Source organism: Leptonotus elevatus, chromosome 13 (assembly GCF_054856555.1).
Source record: "Leptonotus elevatus isolate MCC_2025b chromosome 13, RoL_Lele_1.0, whole genome shotgun sequence".
NCBI lineage: Eukaryota > Metazoa > Chordata > Actinopteri > Syngnathiformes > Syngnathidae > Leptonotus > Leptonotus elevatus.
Window position 1 is genome coordinate 3,247,775 of NC_141251.1, and position 13,433 is coordinate 3,261,207.

The 13,433-nt window shown below is 39.1% G+C and overlaps 1 protein-coding gene across 4 annotated transcripts in view; it reads right to left on the reverse strand.

Annotated features, from left to right (window-relative positions):
* ryr2b (ryanodine receptor 2b (cardiac)) overlaps positions 1 to 13,433 on the reverse strand; it is a 103,969-nt gene that overhangs the window by 23,233 nt on the left and 67,303 nt on the right. For 2 of the 4 annotated variants that reach the window (XM_086092755.1, XM_086092754.1), the window contains 12 exons: positions 12,805 to 12,996; positions 12,570 to 12,700; positions 11,675 to 11,717; positions 10,314 to 10,450; positions 9,666 to 9,726; positions 9,197 to 9,343; positions 8,305 to 8,439; positions 5,873 to 6,029; positions 5,028 to 5,092; positions 4,363 to 4,463; positions 2,853 to 2,904; positions 2,527 to 2,622 (listed from right to left, as the gene is read on the reverse strand). In XM_086092755.1, the coding sequence (XP_085948881.1) occupies positions 2,527 to 2,622; positions 2,853 to 2,904; positions 4,363 to 4,463; positions 5,028 to 5,092; positions 5,873 to 6,029; positions 8,305 to 8,439; positions 9,197 to 9,343; positions 9,666 to 9,726; positions 10,314 to 10,450; positions 11,675 to 11,717; positions 12,570 to 12,700; positions 12,805 to 12,996 (1,317 nt within the window). Of the gene's footprint in view, positions 1 to 2,307; positions 2,623 to 2,852; positions 2,905 to 4,362; positions 4,464 to 5,027; positions 5,093 to 5,872; positions 6,030 to 8,304; positions 8,440 to 9,196; positions 9,344 to 9,665; positions 9,727 to 10,313; positions 10,451 to 11,674; positions 11,718 to 12,569; positions 12,701 to 12,804; positions 12,997 to 13,433 lie in introns of those variants that run through there. The other 2 variants (XM_086092751.1, XR_015096854.1) reach the window with 2 other exon arrangements.

The following is a 13,433-nucleotide window of genomic DNA, read 5'->3' on the forward strand; positions in this document are numbered from 1 at the left end:
CAATGACCCCAAAGCAAAATGGCATTTTAAGGAGAAAGCTTTTCAGACTGCTGCTTAAACACACGACAAAAAAGTGACGGTACAAATGGTCAACTGAGGTTTTTTTAATCTGCGCTCTGGGGAGCCGCCAGACTGAAGAATGATTTTTGAGAATTCTGTACAACCGGCATGCTTTCATAGAAATGATGCTCCTTTCTCAATATCTCAAGTGCCATTAAGTCCTTCTAGAACACAAGAGTTGTTCAAAAGTGGGGCAATAAAGAGCAATCATTCCAAATAAGCACGCTAATTAGAGCTATTAATCAAGGGAAACAAGCAATCACCACAGACGCATCGACTTGAAGGCGACATGACTGCCATCCCAATAAGTGTTTTAACAATAGCTTCAACTCGAATTATCATTAATCATGATTCAGGGACTAATCCTGTCAATGTCACAAAGGCATATTACACGTTTGTTCCCATTTTAAAACACTTGTGTTTTTTTGACAAGCTTTGGTCAAAATAGGGATCAAGAATTTTACATTTATTTTTTTTGCTGAAATTAGCTCATTTGAGAGCAGGAACTTGGCTAATGCAAATGAGACTATATGCTGCTGGGCCAATGGCGAGTATGGATTGCCGTTACCATGACGACCAAGGCTAAGGCGCCCGCAAAGACAATCAAATAATTGTGTACATACTGTGTGTATGTGTGACATGAATAGATCCCCACCTGGAGCTAATGCTGTTAGCTTATGCTAACCCATGAATTCAACAAAACTTAATGCAGGTCTGCTTACCTTTTGGCTTTGACACATCGCGGTGCCGCACCCGTGGGTGATTCTGTATGATAAGAGTTTCAAAAAGTTTCATCTGGCCATGGCATAAAAGTGGCTCTTGATCTTCACCTTGCCTTACTACTCAAATCATGGAAGGAGTGTCATGCTTTGATTCTGTGGGGGTTGGGTTTTTGTTTGTTATGGGTGTTCTTGTGGTTTTTGTCTGTGGTTGGTGTTTTTTGTCTTGTGTTCCTGGTTTCTTCCCTTGTCTCGTTATGTCGAACCACGTCCACCTGTGTGTGTCTTCCCCAGGTGTGTCTCATTAGTGTTGGTGTACTTAGTCCGTTGTGTTCGTCCAGTTGGTGTGGGTGCTTTGCCTATGTTGGAAGTTCGTGCGTCAAGTCTTTGTCACCGCCAAGTAGCCTTCGTCACAGCTAAGTAGCTATCATCCCCGCCAAGTCATCGCAACAGCCAAGTTGTCATCGTCACAGCTAACCAAACTGTAATTGTCACAGCTAGCCAAGTCATCAAGTCACAGTTAGCCAAGTCGTCATCGTCACAGCTAGCCAAGTCGTCATCGTCACATCCAGCCAAGTCGTCATCGTCACAGCCAACCAAGTCGTCATCGTCGCAGCCAACCAGGTCGTCATCGTCACAGCCAGCCAAGTCGTCATCGTCACAGCCAGCCAAGTCGTCATCGTCACAGCCAACCAGGTCGTCATCGTCACATCCAGCCAAGTCGTCATCGTCACAGCCAACCAAGTCGTCATCGTCGCAGCCAGCCAGGTCGTCATCGTCACAGCCAGCCAAGTCGTCATCGTCACAGCCAACCAAGTCGTCATCGTCACAGCCAACCAGGTCGTCATCATCACAGCCAACCAGGTCGTCATCATCACAGCTAGCCAAGTCGTCATCGTCACAGCCAGCCAAGTCGTCGTTGCCACAGCTAGCCAAGTCGTCATCGTCACAGCCAACCAGGTCGTCATCATCACAGCCAACCAAGTCATCATCATCACCGCTAGCCAAGTCATTATCATCACAGCCAAGTCAAGTCACTCCACAGCAAGTCAAGTCAGCTCCTGTCACGTCACACTCGTTCCAGTCATGGCGACCAGTCCAGTCAGTCCAGGACCCACCTATTTGTAAACAAGCTATTAAAAAGTCAATTTTTCCATAAAATGTCCCCTCTAAAGCTTGATGATCCATTTCCATGGAAACATCGTGACCTGAGCACGGAGAGACCTTTCAAGCGCTACACGGTGGTTTTTATAATGAGGCCGCAAACAAGTTGAAGATGAGGGAGGGGGAGCTGAAAACGTGAAGGACAAGAAGGATCCTGGAGAGATTGTCGTGACAGGCATGGAGAGCACCGCCAAAGCGTGCTGGGGAACGTCGCGAGACCAAATGCCACGGGGAGAGTGTTTATCTGGATGTCACGCTGGGTGACGAGTTTGGAGGGTGCGATTAGCGAGACAAATGATTTCATTCACAGAGCACGAGCATACGTTGCTGTGGAGGTTCATTTACATGACGGGTATTTGTAACTTGAAAACAAGTGTTGCTTTTTTTTTATGAAGGGTACCCTCAAAACGTGTGCTCATTTTCCTTTTATTTCTGCAAGGATGCATTAAGGCACTGAATTTTGGTACATCTAATGTGTGAGTGAGGGAAACTAGATCAAAATCCAAAAATGGATAGTACACGCCGACTTCCAGTTAATCCAGACAACATCAATGCAGATGATGACGTTATCTAGAAATTCCTTTCATCCCAGCTGATCCTCATATTGCTTACGGAAACAGTCTCCCACAGGAAAGAATTCCCAGCAACGTTCCTGGTACATTTTCCACACATACGATTCCTATGTCAACACAAGGGATAAAGTAGCTTCAGTATTTTTTTAAGCATTTGTTTGTATTTTCTGCCTTTTTTTAAAAAATATCAACCAACCATGAAATTGCATGGTAAGAATGCAGAGTTTGACAATTTTACAACTGCTAATGGACCCACAATTGCACAAATTGCTTTCAAAAACAGCACCCGGCGTGCCGACACGGATACGGCTCAGGTATTTCAACGCAACAATTATACCTGTCCTGTGTGTTCGGTTTCGTCTTTGTTAATGAGGTACATCAAGAAAAATCTGCAAAGACACACGAGAAGAAATGACTTCCTAAAAAAACGTTATTGAGAGCTTGGGGTTGGTTAGTGTGTTCATTCGCGTGTCGACCAATGAGCAAGACATCAGAGATCAAGAATGCAAACGCACTTGATTACACACAAACGTGTACAAATTATTAGTGTAGAAATCATGCAAATTATGCAATTACCTTTGAGAATAATTATTGAGTGAGGAGCCTGTTAATTCATCAATAGATCAATCTATATTTCCTTGACCGTAGTAAATCTTGAGTGGCACGTGGCAAAACTACACTGAGGCGGGTTGGACCTGATGTTGGTAATTTCACAGATGAAGGCTTTAAAGGCGTGCATTGTCTCGGTATGACACACACAGGCCTACGCGCTGTAAAGTGGACTTGGAGACCACCCCCGCCTCTCCTCCATTATTCAAGTGTACCCACCATAATTGTGCCTGCCAGTGAGATGATAAAAAAATAAATAAAAAAAAAAGATAAAATTATTAACTCATTCACGTGCAGCCATTTTCACTGAAGCAACCCGCTTCACTCCCGGCTGTTTTACTGGATTTTGCAAAGCCCACAGAATATTGTGTTCTATTGCTCTAAAAACATGGAACTTACCAAAAGAAAGATAAAAGTATCTTCTTTCATTAGGAAAAAATACATTTGTATTATATTTTTATATACAGTGTTCCCTCGTTTATCGCGGGTGTTACGTTCCAAAAAACGACTCGCGATGGAATGGAAATCCGCATTTAAAAAAAAACTCCGTTAATTAAATACATGTTTTTTCATTTTGGTATGATTTTTAGTTTATTATAAACGCTTTAGCATTCATCATATATGTTCATACCTTTGTAGATTTAAAAATAATAATAATAACAATAAAATAGAATTCAACCAACTGTATTTGTATCTGTTTTGCAGCAATTTAGCATTATATAGTTAAATGTCATCATTATTCACAAATCTGTTTGAAACAGTGGGTAAAAAGAGCTTGTTGCAACATGGCCCTGACTGATCTCTTATACTCTACTGCCACCTGCTGGCTGTTTTTTTTTTTTTTTTAACTATCATTGCTTTAAGCCACCTCTTAATGTCAAAAGCTGCATCAAGCCCTTCTGTATGCTCTTGCATAAAAACAACAACAAAAACGTGTAAATACGTTTTTGGCAGTGAAAGACGAAGGATTAAAAAACGTGTTTACACGTTTTTGGGTTTGATGCCAGCTGTTTGCATATTTATGAAGGAAATACTTTCCGCTAAATTGGCAAACATGCCAAAATAGAAAAAATAAATACAGCCCATAAAGCCCAAGCAGGCACTACCTAATATATATGACCTCCATTTTCACAGCTGTTAGTAGACTACTAAAGAGTTACTGGTGATGGTGACACGCACACACACAAAAAAAACAAGGTGCAGTTTGAGTTTTTTTGGATAAAGTACAGCAAACTCACAGGTAGTTGGCCAAGTTGTGCTCCTGCAGAGTGTGAGTCTCAAAACCATGAGGAACTTTATCAAAGTACTCGTTCCCTATTCCACAAATAAAACACTTGGTCTGCGGGGAGGGAGAGAGAAATAAATGTAAAACGTTGACGCCTTATGGGATTTGGTGGCGCTGTTTCGTGTGCTGGCACCGCACTGTAACAAAGTCGTTCCTTCTTTTCAAAGCAACTGTCGCACGCCTACTGAAAGCGAAAAGCCTGAATGGCGAAATGAATTGAGGAAAGCTGCCAGTTTTCATGCGCAAAATTTGTATTCACTGCTCAAATGTACCAATCGCACGGCGCTCTATGGTTTGGAGTGCGTTTTGGGGTGAAGGCACTGAGCAATATGGAGCATTTCTATTGTGGCGGCACGTGCTGGTCAATTCCTAAAAGCCCAGCAACACGATTAGGAGACGACACGACGATTAACGACTTATCACGTGTTATTGTAAATACAAAATCATCAGCGCGTGACAAATACCAACGTTTCATTCTCCAACTCTCAGACTGCGAAAGCAGACAGCTATTTGTTGTGAAAGCCGGATTTGAGGATTTAAAGCACTCCCGGGAACCCCAAAATTCAAAGTCTCAGTGCGTAGTGTGTGTGCGCGTCTGAGGTGACTGTCACGCCTCACCTCCATATCCTCTTTCACCTGCTCCTGCTGGTCACGCAGCTCCCCAAAGGCATCAATTATCAAGCCTGGGAAAAACAGACAACGTTGCGTCTTTTGGTTGTATTTGTTTACTCTAATGAAGAAAAAACATGTTTTTTTTTAAAGTACGACATGATTTTGGTTAGTGCTGTCACAATTGAATATTTTTAGAATCGATTAATCTATCGATTATTCAATCAATTAATCGGCTAATCGGATTAATTTAAATTTTTCATTAAAGTGTATAACAAAAAACATTGTTTCCCTGATTACTGTTTATTCGTGATTATTTCGTACAGTGATTAAAAACTAACTTCTGGAGAAATTGCGTGGGAATGCTGAAAGCTGAATGCTAAGATTTGAATGCACGTGGAATGCTTATGGAATAAATTTTAATTTGTCTAAGCCAGCTAGCATTTGACTTTTTTTTCTCCCCAACATACAATCAGAAAAAAAGTGGTTGGCTGAATCTCATGAATTCATTTAAGCTGGTTACACATGTACTGATTTAACTTTTTTTTTTTTTTTTTTTTTTTTAATGAGTGAAATGCTCAAATTTGGCCCGATTGTCAATAAGTGTAAACCCCTTTAGAGGGACGGCGTTTACGTCGCTGGCGATTGTTGCGTTCCCGTCAGGGTTCGTTGAATGTCACAGCGCTCCCGAAACGTTCTGAATTGTTTAAAATTTCCTTTGCGACAATAAAGACTGTTTAGGAAAGCATTAAGACTGATTAGAGCATGTTTAGGAAATGTTGCGACTTAAGCAAGCTAATATTAGCCGTTTTGTGCTGCGTGCGATCAAAAGCCAACAACAACATCCGACTCACCTTGAATGATAGCCAGCAGGATGACCACGACAAAGAAGAAAAAGGTGATGTCAAAGACGATGCGTTCCACCTCAGAGTCATCACCGGCGGGGTCCTCGATCTCGTCCCCGATACCCCCTCCTGCTCGCACTCCAACGTACATGTGGAACATGTAGCACTGAAACAAATGCATGGGAAATTCAAAGTAGGATCATTATTCAGTGGCAGGCCCGCACATTTTTTGTTTTCATCAAGGAGCAGAAGACTGTGTAATCAACATTCTTTGCCTTTTGACTACAATTCCCCAAAAGGATTTTGTAGAAGAACGTGAGGCAGGACAAATTGAGAGTCTGGTTGCCTAGCAGGGATGCAAGGACATTTCTTTAAGCCAACAAGACCAAAAGTGCACAATAGCTTTTACTGATGGCTACCACGCTTTGAACATGCCAAACCTTCAAAGAAAGAAGGAAGAATTTTCTGACACACCAAAACTGCCAAAATTTAAAAATTAATCAATAACTAAATAAATAAATGATTAAAAGTGAAACTAAAAAATGGATATAAAAAATAACATAAAATACAAAAAAAATTATAGAAATGGAAATAAAAACATATATATATATACCATAAAAAAAAAAGTTTAAAAAAAAACGAGATTCAAAAAATAAAAGTCGAAATATATACAAAAATAAATATAAAAATCTAATTAATTAAATATCAATCAATAAATTAAAACGCTCTGCTCTCACATTTATTTATATTTCCATTTATATATATATATTTATATTTTTTTATATTCGTTTTTATTTTCACTTTTAGTCTTTTTTTTTTTTTTTTATTCATTTAATTATTTTTAATTTTGGCAGTTTTGGTCCTCCAAAGTTGGTTATTATCTGACAAAAGACTCACAAATACGATAAGGAAAAACATATATCAATGCAAAACTGTGCTGAACTTACAATATTGTGAAAACCGTGCTTGCTCAAGGGCTGCTCAACGTCAAACATACGTAATAAGACAGTAACCAGGACTGAAGATTTCATGTAAGAGCTCTCCCGCCTCTTAAAATAGAAGGGATTTATTCAAATTGTATCGTCCGTGAGTGACAGGGGACGGCGCATCGGCGTAGAGCAGGCGGGGGGGGTGTTACGGTATCGTGACTGTCCAAACAAAGAGATATTATATCTTGAGCAGATGCTTTTTTTATCCAGCTGTCCATTATTTTATGGAATAATGGTGGGAGGAATAAGAAGTGGATCACTGACAGCAGCATCTTGACGCGGCTGGAGGCCGAGACGTGTGGCTCTCCAGATATAAGGAAAAAAGACACGGCTGGGACCGGGAGATGGATTAAAATTCCACATTAACTATGGCAGTGTCAATCAAAATGGATCATTATCATCTTTGTGAAAGCAGAATTTGGGGGACACTGTATTATTAGATCGTGCCTAATGAAGTAGAATTAATACAAAGAGTTACATGGTTTACTGATGCCGTAAAACGCTGACATTGCACACATTTTTATGTTGTAAATTGGTACATGCTGTAATTGTTACCAAACTACACTAACATAAGGTTCGCATCCACCTATTATTATTTGAATTTTCAAGAATTGTGAAAATGCGACAGCATATTAGAGCCACGTATAATTTTGTTTTTTCAGATAGGGCGGTAGTATTCCGAGAAGAAACTTGCAAATTTTCCACTTTATAAAGTTGCAAGTTTGTCAATTTTGCAACTTTATAAATGTATTATTATTTGCCAAATTTGCTACTTTATAAAGTCGCAAATTTGCCACTTTATAAAGTTGCAAGTTTGCCAAATTTGCCACTTTATAAAGTTGCAAATTTGCCACTTTATAAAGTTGCAAGTTTGCCAAATTTGCCACTTTATAAAGTTGCAAGTTTGCCAAATTTGCCACTTTATAAAGTTGCAAGTTTGCCAAATTTGCCATTTTATAAAGTCGCAAATTTGTCACTTTATAAAGTTGCAAGTTTGCCAAATTTCGCAACTTTATAAATGTATTATTATTTGCCAAATTTGCTACTTTATAAAGTCGCAAATTTGCCACTTTATAAAGTTGCAAGTTTGCCAAATTTGCCATTTTATAAAGTCGCAAATTTGTCACTTTATAGAGTTGCAAGTGTGCCAATTTTGCAACTTTATAAATGTATTATTATTTGCCAAATTTGCTACTTTATTAAGTGGCAAATTTGACAAAAAAAGGCGGGGACGATAAAGTAACGTATGTTTTGTGAAGAAATTGAAATATTTCTGTAGTTAATAAAAGAAGCAAATAATCATTTGTTTTGTTCAGCCGAGTGTTTGTTTTGTGCATTTTCACTAAATTTGTTTCAATATTTCGAATCATTTGGATGAAAACAAAATGACCGCAGTAAACCAACACTCAAGTGAAAAACGAACACAAACGTTGGCTTGCTCATTTAACTCACAGTAAGCATGTCGTTGCACTTCATGTCTCGGGCGTCCTTGTCGTCGCTCTTGTCGTAGAATTTGCGGAAGAAGTTGAAGGCCACCACCGTGTAGAGATAGACCACCACAGCCAGTAGGCCCAAAGTCAGGACCAACTAGCAGACACACACATAACAAGAGTAATTGGGATCATTATCATAAAGAGCTTTTTGTACTTTATTATGAGGAATACAAATCATCATGAAACAAAATCCTGGTTTTAACATCAAAAAATGCTGACAGGAAATTGTATAGTATACAAAGTAAGGTTGTCAGGCGATTCAAATTTTTGAATCGCAATTCATCGCATGACTTCAATAGTTAACTCACAATTAATCGCTAATTTTATATCTGTTCTAAATGTATAATAAAATATTTTTTTCTAAGTTTCATACAGAATAACAGGAAAAATGTTAAACTAATAGAATATGGCTGCATCTTTTAGTCATTAATTTCATAATAGTTCATAAAATTGAGTTTAAAATTTTAAAGATGTACTGTAAACATTGAGTGTGATATTGATTTGTGTTGGTCATTTTTCTGCCACTAGATGGCATAATTGCATTTGTAAAATGTTGGTGACAACATTATCTAATCTTTAAGATGAAGGAACTTTTTAAAATGGTAAAATCCTACTTGAACCCAGTCTCCACAAATATGTGCAATATTATTAAATTTGAGGTGGACGTGTCTGCTGCGCTGCGACTGGAATTTCCCCACTACAGGCTTTCCAAGTAAGGGGCGGCCATTAATCGCGCGTTTAAAAAATGTGTGGCGTTAAAGGAACTTTAAAATAAATTAAATTAATTAAAATTAACACACTCATTTTGACACCGCTAATTCAAAGCAACACAAACACACACACACACACACCTGTTTTCCATTGTGTGTAACAGAGGAGAGGATGGTGCGAAGCGTCTTAATTCCCATGGCGATATCCAAAAGATGGGCCGCGAAGAAAAACTTGTTATAGTGTCCCAAAACTGACATGGCCATGTAGCAGGCCAGATAGAGGAAGGACTGCGGCGAACACATCAAACACACAAAGAGAAATTAGCAGACGGCATGGAGACCAATGCGTATTGTAGATAAGGCAAAAATCACAGGATATTATTACGCTCGTCAGTCGGGCACCGCATAGATTTGCATCAAACTACAATCAGCAGCTCACCACGTCAAAACAAATGAGTCGTCAAAAAGATTCAAATAGGATTTATGATGGACTCGTGTCGCCTGTTAACGTACAACGCAGGAAGTGCCCGTCGAACAGCGAGCCAGATCGGACGCCAGCGAGCAGAGCGGGAGTCATAAAACATTCGAGTATTGTGCCTGCTCCACTTACATTATCAGTGAGAACGACTCCAAGTTTCCAGATCTGGTACTTGACGTCAATGCTGCTGAATCTGAAAGAAAACCATTCAACGCATCATACGGAATAGCACCTGCTTCAATTTGTAATTTTCTTCTTCGATTCATCGAAACCAGGATGTCCTGTTCTTTCTCAAGTAAGACATCAGGTTTGAGGTCTAAGAGCTCATTGAGAAACACAAGTATGTGTGAATTATCAACTATTAGCCCGTTGTCATAGTTCTGTCTACTGTTACATGGAATAGGATGTGCTGATGTGACCTACTCATCTCAATACGTACTCGGGCTGTGCAATTAATCTAAATTCAATTACTACACTCCACAATGAAAAATCAGCATACAGTAATTTCTGGACTATAAGGCGCATCTGACTATAAGCCAATTTTTTAATTGGTCTAAATATTTTTAAATGATTAAACATTTTCTTGTTTTGTCCCAAAAAATGAATAATCGTGATTTCAATTATTGCCAAAATAATCGTGATTTTTTTTTTCCCATAATTGAGCAGACGGAAAACATACATTATAAAATATCACAAAAAACTAAATTTTCCACAGAAACATAAATGTAATCACTCAATGGAAACCGTCATCAATGTAAAAAATACAATGTCAGTACTCACACAGTGACCCAGGCGGCATCTTTTCTGAGCCTGTTCCTCTCTGTTCCCTCAGAACTGAAGTCTAAGGACGCCTGGTCCAGACCAAGAAGTTCACTGATCTTCTCGCGGCCATAAAACTCCCCATACTTGTCCATGACCTGGAGGCGAGAGGTAGCTGAAAGGTTTACAGAGAATTTTTTTTAATTTCTAATGACATCTGTGTTGCAAAAATACTGATATGACGTCTCTAATTCTAAACTATGTCAAGCAAAATAAGGAAGTGGTCGATCAAATTTGTGCAATATGAATTCACATGTAGAACAGAACGTATGGTGTTCCACAGGGTTCAATTCTGGGGCCTCTGTTGTTTTCATTCTATCTGCTGCCTCTGGGTTCCATCTGAAGAAAACAGCGGCGGTTGGTAAAAAGGTAAGAAATCTCCATGCTGGACCAGAAGAACTTATGGACATCGCATCATCTGTTATGCCGACTGCTCTTAACTCATTCACTCCCAGCCATTTTTTACTGAAGCAACCCCCTTCGCTCACGGCTGTTTTACTGGATTTTGACTGATTTTGCAAGGTTCACAGAATATTGTGTTCTACTGCTATAAAAACATGGAGGCTACCAAAAGAAATATTAGAGTCTCTTCTTTCATCAGGAAAAATAACATATTTGTATAATTTTTTGTTTTGCAGCAATTAGCATTAAAATATAGAAAACGTATAAACACGTCTTTGGAACACTTAAAAAAAATTGGGGAGCAAATGAGTTAAAATGATGCAAAAGAGAGGTTAGAATGCAGTAATGGATGTAACTTAAGTTCAAGAACAAACAAAATCTTAGCTACTGTCAATGACTACACCACCAAACCAGCGCTCCTTTTTTTTGTGAGTCAGTGAAAATATATTTTGCTTGAAATATAAACGAGCATGCTTTGCTGGCAGGAGTCCCAACTCATCACAATCCTGCAGGCCGTGTGCCTCGTCTTGACCGGGTAAACGCTGACAATGCAGAATAGTCAACTCAGTCCGGAGTCGTTCAAGGTACAACGTCTCTGAGTGCTGTATTTGGACAGTCACGCGGACGTTGGAGCTGGGTACATATAGTCAAGTCTGATTATTATGTATTAAGATGACACAAGGTCTCCTGATCGAGAAAACTGATGGAGTCAAATTCGCTGTCAGATGACGGGAGCGCATCCTAATTAGAGATGTACTGCTGCCGACGAAGAAAGGATTTTAATAGCATTGCGATTCCGTAATTCAGAGCAGTGGTTAAATAACTCCGTCAATGTGAGGCAGCTGACATGCAATGTTCGTGGCCCAAATTTAAAAAGAAATAAAATTGAAGTTGTTTTTGCCAAATAAAAATGGCTTTACCTTTCTCTTCACGAACTTATCCCAGTAATTACTCGGAAACGATCTGAAACAACAAATAGTACACAAATGTTAAATGGGAAGACAACCTTAAACATGTCTTGACACTAATATGTTATATGTGACCTTACTCGTCTAAACATGACATTCCGATTAATATTACATTTGTGAAATATGAGTTATGTGGCAAAATCCACCATTTTTAATCCACATCAGGGGGCGGCCATTTTGCCACTTGCTGTCGACTGAAGATGACATCACAGTGGCTCAGGCAACGGCCAATCACAGGTCACCTGTTTCCTGAAGCTGAGCTGCGATTGGTTACCTGAGACCTGGGCAAGTGTGATGTCATTTTCACTCGACGGCAAGTGACAAAATGGCCGCCTTCTGATACTGACAATTCATTGAAATCCAGCCATTTATTTACTTTTTATATCCATCTCAGGGGGCTGCCATTTTGCCACTTGCTGTCAACTGAAGATGACATCACAGTTGCTGAGGCAACGACCAATCACAGCTTACCTGTTTTCTTCTGAAGCCGAGCTGTGATTGGTTGTTGCCTGAGACCTGCGCAACTGTGATGTCAGAGCAAGTGACAAAAGTTTTCTTCACATTTAACATATGTTATGTTTATTCAATACATGAACCATGAACAATCTAAAAGAAAACAAGAAAAGTAGTCAACAAATCTTGCTTTTCAAGGAGGTTTCTGATTACCGGTACGTTATTGAATTAAAATGGACAAAATGTTTTACCCCAATCCGATTGCTCCATATAGCTCCCAGCGTATTGGCTCTTATTATATTGTGCAGGTTTGACTTCATTAAGGACCAGTGAGTGTAATAAAGTAAAATGCTTGGAAACAAATTAAAATGGTGCCATCCAAATGTGAACATACAATGTGTTAATGACCAGTCGATCCCATTGGCCTTTAATGTCCTCCTCCGGGGGCTGTTGTGTCACATACAAGCCATCAAACTCAAGTCTTCGGGCCACTTCCTTCTCCCGTTTGAAGATCACCAGCGGTACCTGCGGAGCACATGCTTTATAACAACAACAGCCCGTGGTGTATTTGTGGAATGTAAAAAAAAAATAAAAGCTCTCATGGGCCCATACGTTGAGGGTGTACGCACCTTGAGGCAGTAGTAACCTATAATGCAACAGAAGGAGATGAGCGTGTGCGCCACAGCCAGGAGGAAAAGCGACGGCTCCATGTAACCGCTGCTTTCTTCCAAAACATAAGAAACTCCGCCTTCATCGTCTTCAGACGTCGAGTCCAGTGAAGTGTCCATTTTCTTTTCGGGTGATGTTGGCAAAGATACCACCTGAGAAGAAGGTGCGAAGGCTAAAATCAATATGCAATTGGAGCCATTTTTTTTCCCTCGTATGTGTGGGGTCCCTCATATTTCAAAATAAAAAATTGGTATGTTCGTACCTGTGGCATAGGTACATTTGTCAGCTGAATACTTTACTGCTCGTTTTATTTCATTTGGTAATGTCAACCGCATTTATATGGAGGATCAAAACTGCCAAAATAAAAAATAAATAAATGAATAAATATATAAATAAATATATTTAAAAAAAAAGGATAGACAGAAAAATATAATTCAAAAATTAAATACAAAAAATAAATATAAACAACAATAAAATCAAGAAAAAATATATATGTAACCATGAATAAATAAATACAATTTAAAATAAACACAAAAATAAAAAACGAGATTCAAGATTTTTTTTTTTATAAAAATAAATGTGGAAATAA